The sequence below is a fragment of the Bison bison genome, unplaced genomic scaffold (genome assembly GCF_000754665.1).
Source record: "Bison bison bison isolate TAMUID 2011002044 unplaced genomic scaffold, Bison_UMD1.0 scf7180017864201, whole genome shotgun sequence".
Taxonomy (NCBI): domain Eukaryota; kingdom Metazoa; phylum Chordata; class Mammalia; order Artiodactyla; family Bovidae; genus Bison; species Bison bison.
In genome coordinates, this window is record NW_011494773.1 from 2,089,743 (window position 1) to 2,114,437 (window position 24,695).

At 40.3% G+C, this 24,695-nt stretch overlaps 1 protein-coding gene across 1 annotated transcript in view; it reads right to left on the reverse strand.

Annotated features, from left to right (window-relative positions):
- The window catches only part of SNW1 (SNW domain containing 1), a 38,536-nt gene extending 18,187 nt beyond the window's left edge, over positions 1-20,349 (reverse strand). Inside the window, exons 1-6 of the mRNA XM_010844395.1 lie at positions 20,276-20,349; positions 16,063-16,216; positions 9,485-9,646; positions 1,838-1,933; positions 1,639-1,745; positions 600-704 (exon numbers count right to left, since the gene is read on the reverse strand). Of these exons, the coding sequence (XP_010842697.1) occupies positions 600-704; positions 1,639-1,745; positions 1,838-1,933; positions 9,485-9,646; positions 16,063-16,216; positions 20,276-20,289 (638 nt within the window). The 5' untranslated portion in view covers positions 20,290-20,349. The remainder of the gene's footprint in view (positions 1-599; positions 705-1,638; positions 1,746-1,837; positions 1,934-9,484; positions 9,647-16,062; positions 16,217-20,275) is intronic.
- Positions 20,350-24,695: the final 4,346 nt, after the last annotated feature.

Genomic DNA, 24,695 nt, shown 5'->3' on the forward strand with positions numbered 1-24,695 from the left:
TTGTTCACCAGCGCTTGGTCTCCCCATGTCATTCTTCCCTCTAACCTCCAGCTGAGTCTCCATCTGGAGCGCGGAACCCACCATGCTTACTAATTATGCCTGGGCTTCTAAGACCCACTCGAGAAGGAGTCTAGGGTGAGACACCTTCCGCTATTCGAGAGGGCGCCTGCGGCCTACGTAAGTGGTGCAAACTTCTTGTCTTGAAGTTTTATTGGTCTTCCGCGTAAACCAAGCTACTCAGCTTCTTTTCTCCACTGAATTTTCCTACTGAGCTATCCTCATTCTATTGTTCTCTATATCTCTAATTAGCATATAAATAGTCGCCTAGGCCGTCTCTCCTTCGAATACCCTGGATCAGCTGGGGCTGGTCCCCAGCAGGTAACCTTTCCCTTCTCCAGGGGATCTTCCCTTACCCAGGGATTAAACCCAGGTCTCTCGCATTGCAGGTGGATTCTTTACCAGCTGAGCCACCAGGGAAGCACTCCATGTATAGATGCCCCACATTTTGTTTACCCGTTTATATGCTGATGGACATTTCCCTCCTTTGATTTTTTTTTTTTTAGGAATAGTGGTGCCTTCTCATGAAACCACCTACTTACTTGAACCTTGGAGGCTCCATTGGATCTTTCTGCATTTCCACCATCCGAATAACTCTCTGTTTAGCGCCAGAGTTGAAAGCCACTCCTTGTTGAGATGGTGTGTATCTATGGAATGTAGATGAAACTACAGGTGTTAACTAGTTGAAGTTTTCAACAGGTATTTTACTTTTATTACAATCCTAAGCTGGACTACATTGTCAGTTTCTCTCACAAAGCAGTAATAGAAAATTGCAGTAATATTTAGGCAGAGCAGATAGTAACAGAGGTAAGAGAACTAACAGCAACTCAGAGTTATAAGCAGAATGTAAACTAGAGTTGTATTAGTTTGCAAATAATCCATCACAGTCCATTTTGAACCATGCTAAGTACCATGTTCAATTTCATTAAGTAAGAGGTCTAGAAAATAGAACCTATTTTGTAAGTCTGCACTTGAAGAAAAAATAATATCCTCAGCAAGCAACTTAAAATTAGTAGTTTCTGAATAATCATAGGCTATAAAGCAGAAAGAATAATGGCAGCAGCCCTACCAGCTCTGAATTTTCCCTTAATATCTATATGTGAATCATCTTTCCACATAAAGATTTAGTTGAGTGAAATTCCTCAAAATTTAGAAGTATTATAAGGATGGCTATTATTATATAAATGATATTAATACATTATTAATATTTATAGCATACTATCAAATAATTATAGTAGTACTGTATTATACAATATTTCCAATGTATTGTTATTATATAGATATTATACACGTAATTTTAAAATGGAAAACTATAATCACTGTGGTTTACATCATATAGTCCGTGTAACTGTTAATTTCTAAAAGTAAAAAAAATGCTTTAAAATAGCATAACAGCTAATATCTTAAAAGTGGGTATCTTAAAAAATTCTAATTACCATTTGCACTAAGAATCAACAGACATCAAGTAATTACTCAAAAAACTGCATTTACAATTATGACTAAGGATAGCGAAAGAATATCAGGACCCCCAACTCTAATCACTTCCAACATGGAGCTAAAACCTCCAGGCATGATTCATACCGGATATACTGAGCAGGAGCCAGTTTATCAGCTGCTCGGACTGGCATGGCTGCTGCAACCTTCTGCGACACAGACTTTTCTAAGGCTACCCTTGTCTTCTCTGTTATCTGAAATAATAAATGCCACAATGAGTGCTTTGAAAGTTAATGAAGATGTAAAAACTCATCTAAAATAATTACATATATCAATTCCCAGTTACCTCTTTAATGGCTTCTTCATCAGGTCTTTGAAGGTCTGGGTCATCTGCATTCATGACTTCCTTGGGAACCAGGTCAGTGTACTTGCTATAAATGACCTAAAATGTTCAAACACAAGCAGGCTTAAGAAAAGCAAAGAATGAAGAGAAGCAACCTCATTAAGTCATTTCAGAAGTCAAAATGTCCTCTCAGCACACTTATAAATTTAGGACACAGATTTTGTCTTTTAGATTTTAAAACCAAGGAAGCTTAAAATATATACACAAATTGCTGCCCTGGCTATAAAAGCTAATAATTTTCCTCTGACCTCATGCATTTAAATTATTTGAGATCTTCTAATCAAGTCAGTATCCAAATAAATTGTGCCAACAAAATCTTACGCATCAGTGATCCCTATTTTTGAGGCTCACTAGGACTTGAAATTAATGATGATATAAACTGCCTAAAGCACTATTATCTTGGATTACAAAATCACTGGAATTTAAGTCAGGTTAGTGAATAGTTTCCAAATCCTGTGGGCCTAAAAAATTTCATTGACCTGGCCCTACTTGTAATGTTTGTCTTTTATCGCATCATCTATATTCATAGATAAGAAAATGAACATATGCCATGGTCAAAAAACCCAGAACACATTCTTCCATGGAAAAAAAAAACCTATACACACACCTTATTTCACACTCATTTAGGACTGTTTTCTGATCGGTGGGCCTCTGCCAAATAGAATATTACCGACTTTCACGCTCATGTATACTTCTTGAATACTTCCATAATAACCTACATGGCAGATTTTATAGAAAAATAGAGGTATTGGAAATTTAACAAATAAGCAGCATTCTAGGTTTTGATGCTTGAGTTAGGCATTCTTTAACACACATACAGAGAAAGGACAACTTAACAACTTGCTTTCCCCCAATTCTGGACCTTTACAGAATATTGCTCCCAGTTCTTCAACTGGATTCTCAACCTGAGTCTTGATTCAAAGGTCACGCATGCAAGAGTGAGGCCTCCTATGACTACCCTTGCTACAGGAGCAATTCCTCCCCATCCAATCATTTGGTGTCACAGAACTCTATTTGCTCTCTTCAAAGCACTGCTCACAGTACAAAATTATCAGTTTTAAATCTTTGTCTTCACCATTAAAGTAATAACAAAACAGCTAACATATATTAAGCACATATTTTGTGCCACTGTTCTTTTGTTTTTATATATATATATATATATATAAAACAGAGATTCCTTATATATAAGATAAGAGATTCCTCATCAGTGATATAGGTATAATCGTTGTGCACACCTCATAGGGTTGATACAAAAAGTGAAATTCGTTTATATACATATATATATATATATATGCTGCTGCTGCTGCTGCTAAGTCACTTCAGTCGTGTCCGACTCTGTGCGACTCCAGAGACAGCAGCCCACCAGGCTCCCCCGTCCCTGGGATTCTCCAGGCAAGAACACTGGAGTGGGTTGCCATTTCCTTCTCCAATGCATGAAGGTGAAAAGTGAAAGGGAAGTCGCTCAGTTGTGTCCGACTCTGAGCGACCCCATGGACTGCAGCCTACAGGGTTCCTCCATCCATGGGATTTTCCAGGCAAGAGTACTGGTGCCATCGCCTTCTCCATATATACATATATATATATATACACACACATACATACATATATATATATAAACAAATTTAACTTTTTGTATCAACCCTATGAGGTGTGCACAACGATTATACCTGTATCACTGATGAGGAATCTCTTATTCATTAAAGTACTTCCAGTGCTTATAACAATGCCTGGTCCACAGGAGGCTTTCAGTCAATAGTTTTTGTAAAAATGAATGAATGTATGACTTTTACAGATACTCTATTCTATGTTAAAGGTGTATGTATACATGTTGGGATTGCAGAATGTTTTATATAAGCTTCTGATTTCCTGGAAAAACCGCATCATGGATATAGGCCAAAATCTCTAGCTTGTCTTTCTCAGGAATGAGAAAAGGGAGCAGGTAAGAAGTACACATACTTTAACCATAAAACATGTTTACTGATATGGGAGCTACTAGTGTCACCACTGGAGAAGGAAAAGGCAAGCCACTCCACTGTTCTTGCCTAGAGGCAAGAATCCTGTAGATAGAGGAGCCTGGTGAGCTGCCGTCTATGGGGTCGCACAGAGTTGGACACGACTGAAGCGACTTAGCAGCAGCAGTGTCACCATTCTCTCAGAGTGTTCATTTTGGAAGGTGCTCTGAAGCTCACTCTAGTGAGAAAAGCAAGGCTCAGTGAGTTAAGATCACACAGCCAGTAACTGACCTCAAAATCGAACACCTTTTCAGGATGGAAAAATCTGTATCTTAAGAATTAAAAGTTACATAACAATCTCTGGAAAATACTACCAAAACTATGAAGAGTTAACTACTGTTGACAGCAATCATTACAGGAAAGGATTTTAAGTAAATGGCTCCCTCATAGTCATACATGCTCAACATAAAGTCTCAATACTAATTTAGCATACAAGAGCCATTTGCTACTTCTTGTTTGGGTATTCCAAAGTTAATAACCCTTTAAATGAGCATCAATAAGATTCTAGCATCTCACAAAGCTGAGTGAAGGACATCTGAAGAGCGAGATTCCTCCAAGGTAATTAACTATAAAACCCCAAATTTTTATTGCCTGAGAACCAAATGTGCTGAAGAAACTTGTATCTCAGGAGACAAAGGGACTGGGGAGGATTATCTGAAAAATACAATATACTTTTGAAGGTATCAGGAGCACAAATGAGCTCTGTGAACAAGATAAAGTAGTAACTCATCTGTGAAACAGAATTTTTTTCATGACTGAAAACTGGCAAAGGACTGGATTGACTAAAAGGATAAGCCTGTCAACGTATCTGTCGTTTCAGAGGTAGAAAGAAAACACTATCTTTTGGTTATATCAAAACACTATAGTTTGTGATACATTATGAACAAGGTAACAACATAAAATTTATCTTAAAGTTTGGAGGTTTTTTTTCAGGTGGGGAGGGTTGAAGGCATTCTTCTAGGTAATATCATATATGTAACATTTCCTATATAACTATTTCAGATGGAAAAATGTAAACACTTTTAAAGATTTACCACTGAAGTCACCATTGGACAAAAAAGGGATTTAGTTCTATTGACATTAAATTTTTTTCTCTTTCCCAATTTTGTATTACCATTAAGTCTTATACACAGTATTTACATTTACAGAGATCAATGACCTTAGACTTGCCCTAGAATATGATCTCTTGGAACTTTGCCTTGTTCACCTCTTATATCTAGAGCTAGCATTTTCCATTCTTTTTTTCTGGCCATACCGCATGGCACATGGGATCTTAGTTCCCTGAACAGGGGTGGAACCTCACTCCTTACAGTGGGACTTCAGAGTCTTAAACACTGAACTGCCAGGGAAGTCCCAAGCATTTTCCATTCTTGCTCTTTCACTGTTAATATTTCAGTGAAAAGTCCCTGGTTTCTGAAGAATACCAGATCCCTCTGATACAAATCAGAAATCACTACAATACAGTGCAAATTCAATAATCCAACAAACCTTTTCATCCTAGGTCAAGGACCCTGCATATCAGCATCCTGAATAATGAATTTTAAAAAATCTTATCTTGTACATTTAGTAGCCAGTTCCTATTACCACAGGAAAATCAGTGGTTTGCACACGGGGCAATGCTAACAGCTCCAACTCCCCTCCCAGGATCTTTGAAAACATGTCAAGTGTTCCTGGTTAAAACAATGGTGGGGATGCAGGTGAGGCACTACTGGCATTTAATAGATAGTGCCAGTGATGTTAAACATAATTCAACGCTCAAGACAGTCCCAAACAGTCAAGAAGTGTCCCCCTCCTCTAAATACCAATGCATAGTTAATGTTGAATTATTAAATCCATTCAAAAGCTTTATACATTAATCCATCTACTTAAAAAAAAAAATAAAGCACATATTTATTAAAAGTGTGTAAGGAATTCAAATGTATATTCCAGGGGTATAAAGTCCAGCAAGAAGGAAATAAATCCATCATACAGCCCCCATCCAAGTAGTCACTCTATTCAGTATCTTTCTACTCAATTCAGGGAGTGACCCAGTCTTCTTTTTTTTAATCTTCATTGTGGTTTTTTAAATTATTATTTAAAAGCAGTTTTCAGAGCAGTTTTAGGTTCAGAGCAAAATTAAAGAGGATGCAGAGAAATTTCCTACATACCGCCCGCTCCTCCACAAGCACAGCTTCCCCCACTCGCGTTAGGGCTAGTGTGACCCTGAGAGTGGTGCCCCTGTGAACCACTAGTCCAGGGTTCATTTCCAGGGGCTGCACTATAGACAGACATGCCAAGGCTTCAACTGCGTAAAGAAAAATACTTTGGAGACCTTATTTGGCCAGAATACTGAAATCTAAAAATAAACATTTCTACTCTACTTTCAATACAAAAGAATCACCAATATACATTTTAAATGGGCTAACAGTATATTTCATTCAAAATTACACAACCTGTCAATGTCAAATTATTGTCCTAAGATGTTACTTTTTCCTAATAAATAAGAGGAAAGGTAGCACATATCAGTAAAGAATAGTCACTATTCAAACAAAGAGTGATGCACCAAAATAAAGGCAAATAAAGGCCTTTTGGTACAGGATAAATTTTCAGGATGTGCTCTGCATGTATAGGGACCTACTTTTCCTTTTGTAGGAATGGACTGTGCTTCCTTAGTGGCTTCAGAAAAAGTGTTAGTGTGTTAGTCACTCAGTTGTGTCTGACTCTTTGCGACCCCATGGGCTGTAGCCTGCCAGGCTTCTCTGTCCATGGAATTCTCCAGGCAAGAATACCGGAGTGGGTGGCCATTTCCTTTTCCAGGGGATCTTCCCAACCCAGGGGTTGAACCCGGGTCTCCCGCATTGCAGGCAGATTCTTTACCGTCTACGCAACCAGGCAAAAGTGGTTCTCCATTATTCAAAATATACAGCTATAATTCCCCCAACAAACACTTTGGAATACCTGTGTGTCAAGGTGTCAGGCACTAAGTTAGGCATCAAAAAGGAAAATAAAGACATAATCTCTGTACTCAAGGAGCTTATAATTAAACGTCATAGACTGTTATTAGTGAAAAGATAATTACAACAAAAGGTGATGACTGCTACTAACCACAGGGAACAGGGAGAAAGGACACCCAATCCAGCCAGGGAGATTACGCTGGAATAGAGACGAGTGAGTTGAAAGTAAGAGAATTTAGTCGTAAAAAAGAACACGGAAAGGACTTTCCCTAGCATGAGAGGGCACACAGGGGAAGTTCCCAAGGTAAAAATGTGTCATAACAGGGGAACTGCAAGAAGTTCCTTATAGCAGACATATTACGAGGAATGCCTGAAAGTTTCTTCTTCTGTAACAACAACCTGTAATGTCGATAATTTTGTACTGAAGATAAACAGAATGGCTAAAACTGGACTTTCATTTTTTGGATTTCAATATTCTGGTGAAAATTGATGCTAGGCTAGAAAGGTAAGCAAGAGGTCAAGTGTGTCATTAGGTGCTTGGTTGGTTCTCATCCTAAAGATTATGGAAAGATTTTAAGTGTGCGTGCTTATGCTGTGTTTGTGGCGGGGAGAGAGAGAGAAACAGAAAAACATGAACTACCGTTTTTTTCATGCAGGTAAGACAAATGCCAAGCAGAGGGGTTCAGATTTTGCTGCAGTAAATTACGCAAGAAAAGATAAGGGTCTGAACTAAGTAGCAGAGAAGGAAATACCTGAAAAATGTTAAAGAAATAAGATAAATCATGGTCACTAACAGATGGAGAGCCTGAGGGAAATACAACAGAATAGAATGAATGTTAGGCAAAGGCTTTTTAGAGAACATACTGGCATTATATGTCACATGTGAAATGTGAATATCCTCTGACCCAATACATATACTACTAAGAATTTATTTTATACAAATCTGTTGCTGTTGCTTATTCGTATCTGACTCTCTTGTGACCCCGTGGGTTGTAGCCCACCAGGATCCTCTGTCCAGGCAAGAATAGTAGAGTGGGTTGGCATTTCCTTCTTCAGGGGATCTTCCCAACACAGGGATGGAACCTGCATCTCCTGCACTGACAGGTGGATTCTATACCCCCGAGCCACCAGGGAAGCCGTTATACAAAACACTGATGTGGAAAAGGATGTTATATATGGATCTTGACTAAAGCACTGCTTGCAAAAGTAAAAAACTGGAAATTTTCAATGTTTAAAAACAATTAGGGCACAAGGCCACCATGAAAATCTATGTAGATTTTTCTTAATGAAGTAGACCTCTATGTACTAATAAAAATCTTTAAAACAGTAAAAGTAAAAAAAAAAAAAAAAAAAAATCAAGTCTATGGGAGTTATGAGAATTAAAATGTCATTTATTTAAAAAAAAGATACATATGTTTGTATGTGTATATATATAAAGTGGGAATACATGTAAAGGTGAAGTTACAAAAGAAAGGGGAGGAGATGAGATCTAGGATACACAAGAATACACTTGGCAAGACTAGGTTTAGATAGGAGATTTGTTATAGTGACAAAAGGAACAGTCAAGACAAAAAGGCAAGTGCAAGATAAAGAAAGCCAACAATTTTCTTCCAACGGTCTTATCTGCAAATAGATGGCGAGTCACCTGTTAAACTGAGAGAGGATAGAGAAGAGTAGGAGTTAAGCTTGGAGGAACATCAAGGGAGCCCAGCTGAAATCTGAGATATAAATTTGCATGACTGCATAATTGTTCTCCCCCTAAACTAGCATCCATAATGGAGGAGCAAACAATGATGTATCATTAGTGCTGCCTTAGAGAGTAAAATGAGAATGTTTGGGAGAGAGAGAAGAAGCAAAGGATAGGTATTGAAGGTTCTCAGGTACTGTCCCTAATACATTCAATTCTAAAGAGATATTTTATCTCTATTTGGAGTATTTATTTATAAGAAAAAGACTAGGTCTTAAAAACAGTTCCTTGGCTCTGGGTGTGGCTGCTCTATGATGAGATTATTTTAAATAAATTTTATTTTTGGTCTTTGGATTACTTTGTAAGCAGGGCCATCCTAAAATGAGCAAGTGCCAGTTTTGTACTTAATCAAGGGGGAAAGAAGTTTATGTGATTTATTCTATTCAAACGAACCATTAAAATAATTAACTATGTACGTATTTTGGAAGAGAAATAGAAAAGATTATAGACAAAACTAAATTTTGTTTTTTTTAGGACTGCCAGAATTGTAGATTTTTAAAAATTTACTAGCACTTAAAAAAGCTAGTACTATAAAAGAACTGTTTTTTATATATGATGCTATATGTCAATTATATCTCAATAAAACTGGAAGGGAAACAAGAATTGTTTTTTAAATGTAAAACAAATACATGGAATCCCAAAGTATTAATACATATAAACTTATCATCAATTTGAGGAATTTCTAAGGAAAAAGGCATTGCTGTTATGAATCCATATTATATTGTTCATACTGTTATGAAGTCCTCTTCAGTTAGCCTAAGTATACTTCATTGTTACTTTTAACATAAACTAAATGGCCAAAGAGTTATCATTTTCATTTTCACACAATTAAAAAAAAAAAAAAAAACTTCTCACGAAATATTTATCAATGGGGGAAAAAAATCAATGAGAGGGTTACCTTGTCTTTTGACTGTCCTTGTCGAGCAATTGCATCATACTTAATTTTTCCTTCAGCATCCACCTGAATGGCCAATGCATTTGACATTTTTTTCTTTCGTCCCATATCCAGGGGATACTGGGCCACGTGGATCTCTGGAAAAGCCCCTCCATCTCCAAAATCCTATATAAATAAAGAGAAATAAAAAGAATGTTCAATAATAGTAATTTGAGATTTAAGATATAGTCACTCTTTCAGCAGGTAGCTATTGAGCCCTTATGCTAGATGCTAGAGAAATGGCTGGAGAAGGCAATGGCACCCCACTCCAGTACTTTTGCCTGGAAAATCCCATGGACGGAGGAGCCTGGCTGCAGTCCATGGGGTCGCTAGAGTCGGACACGACCGAGCGACTTCACTTTCACTTTTCACTTTCATGCATTGGAGAAGGAAATGGCAACCCACTCCAGTGTTCTTGCCTGGAGAATCCCAGGGACGGGGGAGCCTGGTGGGCTGCCGTCTATGGGGTCGCACAGAGTCGGACACAACTGAAGCGACTTAGCAGCAGCAGCGGCAGAGAAATGGCAGTAAACAAAGCAGGGGTCACTGATCTTATGGAGTGTACATTTTAGTGGGCAAAGATATAAAAGGCATAATTTTTGCTTGTGATAAATGCCTTGAAAGCAATAAAGGGGCTGGGAAGACAGGTTGTTTTTGATAGTGTGGTTGGGATAACCTTTGTGAAGAGGTAGTATGAGGTAAAGCCTGAATGATGAGAAATCAGTCATGGGAAGATCTGAGGGCAGCATTTTCCAGGCAGATTAAACAGCAAGTGTGAAGGCCCTGCTTCAAGACTGAGCTCAGCATGTTCTAGAAAACGAGGTCCAGTGGGGCTGTAGCTTACTAAGGGCAGAGGTGCAGACACATAAGTGATTAAGTCTGTATGGGAAGACAACAAACATCAGATCATGAAACAGCTGCTAGATCATGGCAGGGATCTGGATTTTAAGTACATGGCAGGAACAAATTAAGCAAAATGTTTAGTGTAAGTATTTTTCATTTTAGCATACATAATTTTCTTAGTGAAAGACAGGTCAAGCTACAGTTAGAGCAGAAATGTAAAGAACTGGGGAGTTCCCTGGTGGCCTAGTGGTTAGGATTCCAGGCTTTCACCATCATGGCCTGGATTCAGTCCCTGGTCAGGGAACTAAGATCCTGTAAGCTGTGCAGCACAGCCAAAAAAAAGAAAAAGTAAAGAATTATACTTCTTCTTCAGATTTTAAGAACATGATACTATTATTCACTGCTTCATGAGAAGCAAATAGGAAGCATCCAGAAATGAGTGTACATTTCTAATGATGATTATATATAATTATTTAGAAGACAGAATTAAGACTTTTAAAGGAGATAAGCTAAGTCTGTCAAATTTAAAATTACAAAAAAGATCTATCATTCAAGTTAACATATGGACATTCAATTTAAAGTTTTATTAAATTAATAATATTTGCTTCAGTTCAGTTCAGTCACTCAGTCGTGTCCTACTCTTTGCGACCCCATGAATCGCAGCACACCAGGCCTCCCTGTCCATCACAAACTCCCGGAGTTCACTCAAACTCATGTCCATTGAGTCAGTGATGCCATCCAGCCATCTCATCCTCTGTCGTCCCCTTCTCCTCCTGCCCCCAATCCCTCCCAGCATCAGAGTCTTTTCCAATGAGTCAACTCTTCGAATGAGGTAGTCAAAGTATTGGTGTTTCAGCTTCAGCATCAGTTCTTCCAATGAACACCCAGGACTGATCTCCTTTAAAATGGACTGGTTGGATCTCCTTGCAGTCCAAGGGACTCTCAAGAGTCTTTTCCAACACCACAGTTCAAAAGCATCAGTTCTTCGGTGCTCAGCTTTCTTCACAATTCAACTCTCACATCCATACATGACCACTGGAAAAACCATAGCCTTGACCAGACAGACCTTTGTTGGCAAAGTAATGTCTCTGCTTTTCAATATGCTATCTAGGTTGGTCATAACTTTCCTTCCAAGAAGTAAGCGTCTTTTTATTTCATGGCTGCAGTCACCATCTGCAGTGATTTTGGAGCCCCCCAAAATAAAGTCTGACACTGTTTCCACTGTTTCCCATCTATTTCCCATGAAGTGATGGGACCAGATGCCATGATCTTAGTTTTCTGAATGTTGAGCTTTAAGCCAACTTTTTCACTCTCTTCTTTCACTTTCATCAAGAGGCTTTTGAGTTCCTCTTCACTTTCTGCCATAAGGGTGGTGTCATCTGCATATCTGAGGTTATTGATATTTCTCCCGGCAATCTTGATTCCAGCTTGTGCTTCTTCCAGTCCAGCGTTTCTCATGATGTACTCTGCATATAAGTTAAAAAAGCAGGGTGACAATGTACAGCCTTGATGTACTCCTTTTCCTATTTGGAACCAGTCTGCTGTTCTATGTCCAGTTCTAATTGTTGCTTCCTGACCTGCATATAGGTTTCTCAAGAGGCAAGTCAGGTGGTCTGGTATTCCCATTTCTTTCAGGATTTTCCACAGTTTGTTGTGATCCACACAGAGGCTTTGGCATAGTCAATATTTGCTTAGTACCTTATTAAAACTTAGAAAATATAATTCACACATATATTATCATTTAATTCTTATAGTTCTTCAACACTTCATATTTTCATATGGAAAAAATAAGTTTAGAAAAATTAAGTGATTTTTCCAAGGTCTCATGGATAGCTATAAGGACTGGAACCCGTATCTTTTGACTCCAAAAGCCTTTACATTTCCTACTAAACTGAAGTATCTTAGCTCAAGAAAGGGCAAGAAATTAGAGGAAAAATATATTAATATTAATCATTTAGAGGGGATTTGATGAAAAAAAAATTTATGAAAATAGCCACTTTTATATGTCCTCCTCCTTCAAGAAATATCTCATCAGATCCTAGATATATGATTTTCTAGGTACAACATGCTTACTTGCAAAAAAAAAAAAAAGCTTACTTGCTAAAGAAAGGTTTGACATCTTTTAAAACAAATAATAGAGCTGAAGATGTTTTCTTGTAAATTAGGCAGAAAATAGTTAAAACATTTCCCAGAATGGTCCTACCTGTACGTAGGCCATCAATCTGACATATGCTCAGATTTGCTAGAGTTCTTCGACTGTAACAAGTACTTCAGGACTGTAGATGTGGCATTATGTGGTCATTAAGCTTGCCAAAAAATCACAGCTTTTACTTTAAAAACTAGAACAAAATGCTTTCTTCCACAGAATATTCACTCTCCTCAAGAAGCATTCACAGTATTTCCATCAGCTGGCCATTTTGGTTTCATTTTCAAATAAATTGTTCGGCTCCACCAGGATATAGGAACCCTATGATAGTCATGCAAGCTTTTAAAAACTAATAGTACTAAATGTTAAATGTCCTGATGCTGAAATGCAAGTAAGGATGCAATTTCTGTTGTATGTAGATGAAGCCTGCCATCCTCACTGTAATCTACCGGGAGGCCAAATGCAGAATATCTATAATCCCTTAAAAGAGACACTCCAGTCTTCTATTAGATAACGGCAAGTACTACCTTTTTGCCCCAGATAAGGGAGCATTATGGCCTCCTTGATAATCATTTATTTTGCTCTGCTTCTTACAAATTACATTATCAGTGAAAATAAAAGCAACAACAAAAATACCTTCAGAGGTGTCAGAAGGCTGGCCTTCAGATGCTAGAATTAATAAAGATCAGAGTATAGTTGAGCAAAAACCAACCAAACAAAAAAAACCACCAGGGAATATGTCAGGAGAAGACATGATTTAGCTGGGTGTTGTTCCTCTTCGAGGCTGTACAAAGAATGTGGCAGGCAGGAATAATGACAAAGGAGAGAGGCTGAGAATACAGTTGCTTTTACATAGGTGCTGAGCAACATATTTCTTTTTTTTTTTTTATTTGGCAAAACTAATGCAATTATGTAAAGTTTAAAAATAAAATAAAATTTAAAAAAATTAAAAAAAATAAAAAATAAAATCACCCGTCCCTCGTAAGAGTCTAAGTCCAGGTTGGTAAACTTTTGGAGTGCTTCTTTTAGCCTCTCCAGAAAGGCAATGGGGTTCTCATTGGGCTCCTGAGTTATTGCTGAGACCCGGGCATAGCTAATTACTTTTTGTTGGGCTGCTTTCAGTCCTGCCTTCACACAGATTAGAAAATGATCTCTTTCCTAGATGTGCTCAGGGTCATTATAATTCCAATTAGGATCAGAGGAGGGGACTGCAGTTTCCCCTACTGGGTATCTATCACTGGACATGTGGAGCCCTGTTGCATACCTCCGGGCTTCCTTTAAGACCCTGGTATGTTCAGGATCAGATAAAGTTTGACTAAATATGACCATGATGTCTTTCCACGTCAAGTCAAAGGCCAAGGTAATATGTTGGAATGTATCTATATATTTGCCTGGGTCATCTGTATAGCTTCCCAGGTCTTGTTTGATCTGCCTTAGTTCTAAGAGGGAGAAGAGCTTATGGACCCGGGTTGGTCTGAATTCTCCTCCAGTTTCAACTAAGGGACATACTCGAGCTGGCTTTTGTGGAGGAGGTGCTCCCGGATATGGGGGCACGTTTGGGTACGAGGAAGGAGCACCAGGCAACTCGGGAGCCTTCACGAGGGGGTTCCTTTTCTTGGTTGCCTGTACCTAACACCATTTGCCTAGTGGGCTCACTTTTAGGGCGTACTACAATCCCATACTTTTGGACATAGGGGATCTCTGTCCATTTCCCTTGTCTTTTGCAGAATAATTCTAATTGCAGGATGGTATTGTAATTTAAAGTTCCATCCTCAGGCCAGTGTTCCTCGTCCCCCAGTGGATACTGCGGCCACGCAGTGGCACAAAAGAATTTTAAACGACTTCTCCTTAGAGCTAGAGGGTCGAACAGCTTCCAGTTATCAAGGATATATTTCAAGGGCGTCTGCCGGGAAGTGGATTGGTTATTTCCCATCTGAAAGACAGTCATGACAGGGAGAAAAGAAAAAGACCTCTTTCGATTTCCTTAAGGGTGAGTCTTTCTGAAGTTTATCCTACCCAGAACTGTTGCAACCTGAGAGCCAGGCGTCCCCAGGTCAGGGTGCAGATCCCCAGGCAGGCTGAGGTGCAACAGCCTCCTAGAGATCGAATGCCCGGGCAGGTTGAGGTGTGATGGCCTCCCGAGGATTGGGTCCCTGGGCAGGTCGAGGCGTGACGACCTCCTGGGACCCCTGGGACTAGAGGATCTCCGAACAGGTTGAGGCGTGACAACCTTTCGAAGACCAATCCCTAGGCAGGTCAAGGTGTGATGACCTCCTGGGACCCCCCGGACTGGAGTTTGGGCATCCCCAAGATCTCCAGTGTGACCAATGCTGGGTAGAATTAAGAGGTTTGTAACTCATTGCTAGTTTGCCCACCATGGACGGGAATAAATACGATATAAGTTCATCTTACCCAGAACTGTGAGCAACATATTTCAATCCAATGAATAATTAATTTCATGATCACCACTTGGAGGCATATGAAAAAAAGTTTAGGACTTGACCCTTCCTATTTGTGAAGCAAAATTATAACCATGTAAAGACAGAACAAAACAAAGTGATAAAATTATAATAACTGGGTACAAATGAATAGGCACAGAGATTTTTAATAGGGCAAGTATATCCCTTGGGAAGTGGAGGAGGAAAATTTGCAGGAGTCAGAATGAAAATACAAAGATGGAGAAGAAAGAAGAGGCCTTGGGGAGGCAAGCCTCAAGTGTCTGCATTTCTCCCTAGGTAAAAAAAGGTGATCAAGCATGGGCACTCTGCCCCTGGAATTAGGGAAGGGAATATGCATTGAACTGATGTACAAGATCCTGAGTAATGAGGAGAGTAAGTGCTGCTAACAATGTCTGTTCTTTGCGATCAAGCTAGAGACATAAAAAGATCATTTCAGACTCCTCCTTCTCCCTCACTGCCTCTGAATTAACCATCAAATTCTGTCTCTTATACCTTCTCCCAAATTGATCTAAGCTGTACATTCTCCTATTGAAGATAAGAAAACAGAGGAAGAGAGCTTAGGATCTGTCCAGGGTCACACAAATAGTAAGGAACACAGCTATAAGGAAAAAAAAATTAATAAAAAGAATCTTCTTGTCAGTGTTCTATCCACTACAACTAACAGGAAAGAAATCAGAAAAGCAAATGCTGCCAGTTTTCCCCGGAGAAGAATTGTTTCTTCAGGGTGATGTGGCACTGTGCACGTAGGGAAGGGGGAAGGAAAGGTACCTGAAAATAAAACCATTCTTTCATTTTTCTCTCTTACTTCCCCATTATTTTCCATACACTATAAGTCCCAATTTAGAAAGGGTCTGTTAATTTCTTCTGTACATGAGTTAACAGTTTGACATAAGAGACATACATTGGTATACTTCTCTAGTGATCACAAAGCAGTGAGAATAAGCAAGAACAAAAAGCTCAATCTTCTGAGGGAAGTACATGTCTTGAGAGCTCACAGCTAGAATCTCTATCACATTGGAACTCATATGCAACAGTTTTAGGGTTTACATTTACTTTACAAAGGTACTATAATAAATTTCAGCAAAACCGTTTACCTCTAATAACCGAGGTATCCAGCCTTTCCGGTAACCATATGGGGGAGGCTCTCTTCGGGAGGAGACCAGTGAGGTCTGTCGTGATCTCTGGGATCGTGCCTTTTCTTCAGCCTCAAGCTGGTCCTGAGACAGCTGAGTAGGTGCAGGTAAAAAGCTAGAAACAAAGACAAAAAGTAAGAATTTTAAAAACTCTTACATTTTATCATTGCAATTTGGCTATCAAACACTGTTTTCCTATTATATTTCTTCCTTTGGGCAAAAGAGCAAACTTTCCAATGATTTATGGCAGGGTTGAATATTTGTTGCTTTATTATGCCTGGAAAAGAAATAAGTACTCAGAGACATACAGTAAAAATATCTGACCAGGATGCAGGCAACCAGTGCCCAGAATTAACAGATATTTCACATAATAAAGCATTAGTTTTTATGCCTCCACATTTCTTTTCTTGTAACAAGTAAATTTTCTCAATTACCGAGGGGTCAACTCTCTAGAATACGATGTTCTTAGTGTCTTTAATACCCCTTAAAAAAAAAAAAATGGAATGCCTCACGAATTTCATATTCGCTTCATGCGTGTCATCCTTGTGCAGGGGCCATGCTAATCTTCTCTGTATTGTTCCAATTTTAGTACATGTGGTGCTGAACCGAGCACTTTACTATTCTTATACTCCTTATTTTTAACTCTTTTACCCTTATGCTTCCTACATTTAACTATTTTAGCATCAATACAAAAAAATAAGTATTAGCACTGAAAGTAACAAAGAGGTGGATAAAAAAAGAAAGAAAACACGAGATGCATATTTAAGTGCGTTTTCCCAAGGGTATTTAGTTTTGAATGTAATTTAAAACTTAAGAGGTTTTAACCATTCTTAACTTTTAAGTATGATACAAGTTATTACAGAGACATACCAAAGTACCACAAAAGGATTCCAGTATGTAAATAATATACCCAATGGAAAAGTTAGGGTCCCTTTGTGATTCTTGGCTAGTAAGAATATTTGAATAAGCAGCAGAGCTTATTTATTAAAAAAATATTTATTGGTTGCTGGGGTGCTGGCACTGTGCTAGGTAGGAAAGGAGACGATGAACTGAGAAAGATGGATGGGTTCTGTAGAGAGATCAAAATCACACAACTCCGTAATTACCAATTATACCAAGTGATCAGAAAAAGTAGAGTGTTTTGATAGCGTATGTCAGAAGAATCTAATCCAGTGTGGTGGGTCAGGTAATGTGATGGTAAGAACTCTGAGTTCAGAAGCTATCCATGCCACACACTAACTTCGATTAGTTGCTTACCTCTCTGAACTTCAGTTTTCTCATTTGTAATGATGGACCAAAAGATTATCTACCTCTCAGAGCTGTTTTAAGTATTAAATGAGACCACCCATGAACAACGAGGCACAGAGTCTGGCTACCATTCAGTGTGTGTTCCATAAATATTTGATTTCTTGGAGCTGTTCCACAATTCCCCCAGCGTAAGTTAGTTGCCCTTCACCTATGCTCTCATAAGACCCTCTGCGCACCACTACTACAATATCTGTCTTACTGGACTGCAATCACTTATCGATTTATCTTTCTTTCTCTCATTAGACTGTGGGCAACTTGAGGGTAGGAATCACACTTTCTGTTTCTTTAATCCTTAACTCTTAAGGCATTGCCTAACTAGCTCACAATACGGCCTACTTAAATGTTGGCTAGAGAAATAAATTCACTCTACCCTTTGCACTCATCATTTTTCGTTCATGACAAACTTACTGCCTTTCTTTAAACAAATCATCTCTGTATCTTTACATCTGCTTTCCCACTGCCATAGGTATTCTATTTACTTATTAAGAAAACTCTTCGTCAAATTCTTTAGTGCTTGCTTCTTAGTATTCCTGTCCCTGCTCAATTATACCTCCCTACAGCTGTTACCTGACCAAAATAACATTCCACCCCGCTCTTTGCGTCACTCTCTATACCTTTATTTTATTCCTAGTACTTACTACCTGAAATTGTGTTATTGATTTGTTTACTCCTACAGTCTGTCTTCCCTAGAATGTAAACTCTGAGGGTAAGAAGATCGACTCAATAGCAACACTAGCTGGCACACAGCAGACTTTCAATCCATGCGATCCAACACATGCAATTTACTAAGCAAATGAATGGATGAAAGGAGTTAAAACATTCTGGGCTTATACCATAGCTGTTTTCAGTAAACCATGTATACTAACACATAGAGGGATACAAAGTCAGAAACAAAGAAGCCAAAATATTTACTTAGGTTTCATTTCTCTTTTAACTTTTGTTGGAAGAACTAGTTACTAAAATGATCAAAAGGCAGGCAGCTTGTCAAGGCAGAGTTTGGACAATCTAGTAAACAGGTAATCTGGCCTGGATTATAATGAGAACACAGCCTAGCCTTCCAGAGAGTCTTAATATTGCTGTTCCCTGTAAAGGATGACAATTCCATGAGGTACTTTCCAATGGTAGGGGTGGGCTGCTTAAGTGAGCACAAGTCTACCTCAGTATTTCTCAACTGGGGGCAAAATAACTACAGTGCAGATATCTGACAACATCTGGAGACATTTTGTTGTAACTTGTGAGGCAGAGGGAGGAGAAGGGGTGGGGATGCCACTGGCATCTACTGGGTACAAGCTACAGATACTCATGAACATCTTAATACAGGCAGGGCAGCCCCATACAAGAATGAATTATCCAGCCCCAAATGTCAACAGAGCCACTGTGGAGACATCTTAGTCTATCCTTCCTTTTTACTAGTCTCTGCTGTTAAGAATCTCTGGGAGATTTTAGAGATAACTACACTTCACCTGGAAACTTGAGACTCTGTATAGAAACCAAATCAGCTAGAACTCCGCAAAATCAGAAAGCTATGTAAGTCCCCAAGACAAGCTATTTAATGACTGCACTCTGCTATGGCAATTTTAAGCACCCAATACTGACAAGATCTCTGGTATTTTTGCTCTGTGTCCTTTTCAATTCTATCTTTTCCACAAAGCCTTTCCTCGTAACACTACTAGTCTGTCACACTGCCTCCCACCTGGAGGGCACTCACTCGAATGTTTGCTGCCTGCAACGCTTACTAAAGAAAACGCTCCAGTTCATTCAGCCCATTCCATCTAATTCTTTTTGCACTTCAGGCTAGTACTACATAATAAGCATTCTGTATTATTCTTCGTTTCATATCTGTAGGCCTTGTACCCCAATCTTCCCTACTGCCAAAGACTGTCAGATTTCCTTCTGTATACACATAAATCCTAGGACAGAGCAAGGCACCCGAAAGAAATCTCTTATCCAAGTATTTTTAGGGTTCATAACGGTCATCAGCCAAGACAAAGGCGAACGAGAAGAATGAAGAGTGTCAGGGGAGCTGAGGCAGATGTCCTAACGCGATTCCTTTCTTTAACCTCTTGGGCACTCAACTTTTCCATTGCAGTTCGTTTGCGTGGAAACTTTTCCACTTAGATGGGGCAGCAAGCTCGGAGTTACGTAACTTCTTGGAATCTCTTCCTTAAGCATCTTTTCTTTAAAGGCGGGGACCACTTTAATCACTTGCAGTTGCCAAGGCAACCGGGAACAGCAAAAATCATACGCGGTTCTATCTACAGGAAGAAATTCTAAAAAAGCCCAAAGTTAAAAGTGCGGGCAGCGGCGCGAACTAGCAGACAGCGGCCACTACTGTAGCTTTTGATTTTAAATCTCCTTCAGTACCGCTCTCCTCCGCCCTTTTTTTTTTTCCCCAGGAGTCCTGGTTTCGGACAGAAACAGAAGAAAAGATTTCGGCGAAAAAACAGCCAGGCAGTCGCCGTCTCTCGCCCGCTCTACTCCGCCCAAATAAGCCCCTGCCCTCCACACACACCCATCGCGCCCACCCGAGCCGCGGACCAGAGGCGGAGCCCTCCACATCCCAAGACGCTCAAACGAAAAACACGCGCGATTCCCCGGTCTCTCAGGCCAGAGACCTACTGGCCACGCCGCGACTTTCGGCCCTAGTGAGGGGGCGAAGACAACCCGGGAAGCCGCTGAGTACAGACGCCAGCTTCGGCGAGGCCTAGCCGTTCCGGCGGCCGGCAGGAGAGCCCAGCCGTGGCCTCGGCCTACATTTGCTCTGTGGCCCGGGCCGGTTGACGGCCCGCAGAGTGTGGGCAGAGAAATGAAAAAGGTGGGTACTCCCAGACCCTTCCGTATCGAGGAACCGAATCAACAAACCCACCTGGTGAGCGCCATCTTCTTCCGCTTCTTCCAGCGCGAGCGACAGCACCGCGGGGCGGGCCTTTCCCGGGCGGAGAGCTGTGGAAAGGAAGGAGCGCGCGGTGCGCAGGCGCCCCAGTCGAACGGCCTTCTGGGACTTGTAGTTCTTGAGCAAGACTACAATTCGGTTCCATTCTCAACCAGAGTTCTGGGATACACGGTTCAGTTAAGGAAAACCAAAACGCATCGCTCTTACACTATGGCATGATAGAGCATTCCCTAAGGAAGATACTAACGAAGTTTAGATGCCTTTTAAGTCGCGTTATTTTCAGTTCAGTTCAGTCGCTCAGTTGTGTCCGACTCTTTGCGACCCCATGGACTGCAGCACACCAAGCTTCCCTGTCCATCACCAACTCCCAGAGCTTACTTAAACTTAGGTCCATCGAGTCAGTGATGCCATCCAACCGTCTCATTCCCTATCCTTTTCTCCTCCCAACTTCAATCTTTTCCAGCATCAGGGTCTTTTCAAATGAGTCAGTTCTTCACATCAGGTGGCCAAAGTATTGGAGTTTCAGCTTCAGCATCAGTCCTTCCATTGAATATTCAGGACTGATTTCCTTTAGGATGGACTGGTTGGATGTCCTTAGAGTCCAAGGCACTCTCAAGAGTCTTCTCCAACACCACAGTTCAAAAGCACCAATTCTTTCGCGCTATGCTTTATTAATAGTCCAACTCTCACATCCATAGGTGACTACTAGAAAAACCACAGCTTTGACTAGACGAACGTTTGTCAGCAAAGTAATGTCTCTGCTTTTTAATATGCTTGTCTAGCTTGGTCATAGCTTTTCTTCCAAGGAGCAAGCGTCCTTTAATTTCATGGCTGCAGTCACCATCTGCAGTGATTTCGGAGCCCAAGAAAATAAAGTCTGACAGTTTCCGTTGTTTCCCTATCTATTTGCCACGAAGTGATGGAACTGGATGGATGCCATGATCTTAGTTTTCTGAGTGTTGAGTTTTAAGCCAACTTTTTCACTCTCCTCTTTCACTTTCATCAAAAGGCTCTTTAGTTTCTCTTCGCTTTCTGCCCTAAGGGTGGTGTCATCTGCATATCTAAGGTTATTGATATTTCTCCCAGGCAATCTTGATTCCAGCTTCTGCTTCATCCAGCCCAGCATTTTGCATGATGTACTCTGCATATAAGTGAAATAAACAGGGTGACAATATACAGCTTTGACATACTCCTTTCCCCATTTGGAGCCAGCCTACTGTTCCATGTCCAGTTCTAACTGTTGCTTCTTGACCTGCATACAGATTTCTCAGATGGCAGGTAAGGTGGTCTGGTATTCCCATCTCTTTCAGAATTTTCCACAGTTTATTGTGATCCACACAGTCAAAGGCTTTGGCATAGTCAATAAAGCAGAAATATATGTTTTTCTGGAACTCTCTTGCTTTTTTGATGATGCAACGGATGTTGGCAATTTGATCTCTGGTTCCTCTGCCTTTCCTAAATCCAGCTTGAACATCTGGAAGTTCTGAGTTCACATACTGTTGAAGCCTGGCTTGGAGGGTTTTGAGCATTACTTTGCTAGCATGTGAAATGAGTGAAATTTTGCCGTATTATTTGCAATAACAATATTAATAGTATTAAATTGTGCACTTTATTTTACTCCCCATTTAATCTAATTTCCTTTGTTGTGGTCCCAAATGTAGAAGACATTTTCATTCCAAAATGGAGGCGACATTCCCAAATGGGAACAACAATGTTAAATGAAAGGATTGACGGGTTAAATAAGGGAGTTGACGAGTTGAATAAAAGGGAGATCTTGGGGAGATCTGGGTTCGATCCCTGGGTTGGGAAGATCCCCTGGAGAAGGGAAAGGCTACCCACTGCAGTATTCTGGCCTGGAGAATTCCATGGACTGTATAGTCCATGGGGTCTATACAGTTTGTAGATAAATACAGTCCAGAGAATTCCATGGACAACTGTCTATGGGGTCGCAAAGAGTCAGACACGACTGAGCGATCAGAACACATAGACATGTTTCTTCACTTTGCTTTTTCCACTTGTTAATATATCTTGGAGATCACTCCTTTGCAGCATATAGAGATTACATCGGAGGTTCCGAGCAGAGAATAAACTTGGTCTGACTTATGTTTTAAGACTTATGTTTTAATACATTATGGCTACTGTATTAAAAATGGATTCCAAGAAGCAAGGAAGGAAATGGGGAGACCAGTGGGTAACTTTTAAGATAATTTGGGGAGAGATGCTGATGGCTTAGGCAGGGAGTTAGCAGTGGATATGATAAGGCGAAGTTGGAATCTGGACCTATTTCAAAGGTATAAACAACAAATTTTGATGATGGAATTGATGTTAGGTATAAAAGAGAGTTCCAAATAGGAAAAGGAGTACGTCAAGGCTGTATATTGTCACCCTGCTTATTTAACTTCTATGCAGAGTACATCATGAGACATGCTGGGCTGGAAGAAGCACAAGCTGGAATCAACGTTGCCGGGAGAAATATCAATAACCTCAGATATGCAGATGACATCACCCTTATAGAAGAAAGTGAAGAACTAAAAAGCCTCTTGATGAAAGTGAAAGAGGAGAGTGAAAAAGTTGGCTTAAAGCTCAACATTCAGAAAACTAAGATCATGGCATTCAGTCCCATCACTTCATGGGAAATAGATGGGTGAACAGTGGAAACAGTGTCAGACTTTATTTTTCTGGGATCCAAAATCACTGCAGATGGTGACTGCAGCCATGAAATAAAAAGACGCTTACTCCTTGGAAGGAAAGTTATGACCAACCTAGATAGCGTATTCAAAAGCAGAGATATTACTTTGCCAACAAAGGTCTGTCTAGTCAAGGCTATGATTTTTCCAGTGGTCATGTATGGATGTGAGAGTTGGACAGTGAAGAAAGCTGGGTGCCGAAGAATTGATGCTTTTGAACTGTGGTGTTGGAGAAGACTCTTGCGAGTCCCTTGGACTGCAAGGAGATCCAGCCAGTCCATTCTAAAGGTCCTGGGTGTTCATTGGAAGGACTGATGCTGAAGCTGAAACTCCAGTACTTTGGCCACCTCATGTGAAAAGTTGACTCATTGGAAAAGACCCTGATGCTGGGAGGGATTGGGGGCAGGAGGAGAAAGGGATGGCAGAGGATGAAATGGCTGGATAGCATCACTGACTCGATGGACATGAGTTTGGGTAAACTCTGGGAGTTGGTGATGGACAGGGAGGCCTGGCATGGTGCGATTCATGGGATCGCAAAGAGTCGGACACGACTGAGCGACTGAACTGAACTGACTAATGAAAGAGAGTAATCAGGGATGACTCCAACTAGGACAGAGTTGCCATTTACTGAGATGGGAAAACTGAGAGAGGGCCACGTTTGTGGGGGAAGATCAGAATTGGGCTTTGAACATGTTACATTTGAAATGTCTTGTTAGATATCCAAATAAAATAGGCAGTTGATATGCAAGTTTTTAGTGTGGGGGTAGTGATCAAGGCTGGAGACCTTTGGAGACAGATAGTATTTACATACATGATACCAGATGAGATCACTTAATAGAGTGAGTGTGGGTACAGAAGAGAAGTGGTCCAAGGACAGACTTCTGGAGTTTAGAAGTTGGGGATACGAGAGGAATCAATAAAGGAAACAGAAATGCTAGAGGTTTGATCAATGGAGTTAGGAGAGAAAGCATGTCTTTCATTTGGATCAGATGCTATACGGGTGTAGGCCTGAGTTACCAGTATCTATCTTTCCTGAGGGCTTCCCATTTAGCTCAGTGGTAAAGAAACCACCTGCCAATGCAGGAGACACAGGTTCCACCCCTGGAGAAGGACCTGGCAATCCACTCCAGTATTCTTGCCTAGGAAAGCCTATGGACAGGGAGGCCTGGCAGGCTGTAGCCCATGGGGTCGTAAAGAGTCGGACACAACTGAGCATGCATGCATGCACAGCATCTTTCCTGGCATAAGGCGAGAGCCTATGGCAGGGAAGAATGAAGGTACCATGCAAAATGGAGAGACCAGAGGATAAAGAGAGGGAGAGGAAGAGGTTGATGGAGTTGAGACGTCTGACAACATCATGGCAGTTCTTGGATACAGCAGTGCCTGAAGACCACACCACCTTGAATTTTTTTTAACCAAGTGAGCCAATAAATTATTTTGTTGCTTTCAACTAGTTTAAGTTTATTATCATTTGCAACAAAAAGGAATTTATACAATGGTTATTTTCTGTGCTCCCATAATTCTTGTTCTTCCCCTAGTCTTAACATTTACCACATTTCATAAATTTCAATGGGTTATGTGACTTCTATGCTATGCTAAGTCACTTCAGTCGTGTCCGACTCTGTGTGACCCCATAGACGGCAGCCACCAAGCTCCCCCGTCCCTGGGATTCTCCAGGCAAGAACACTGGAGTGGGTTGCCATTTC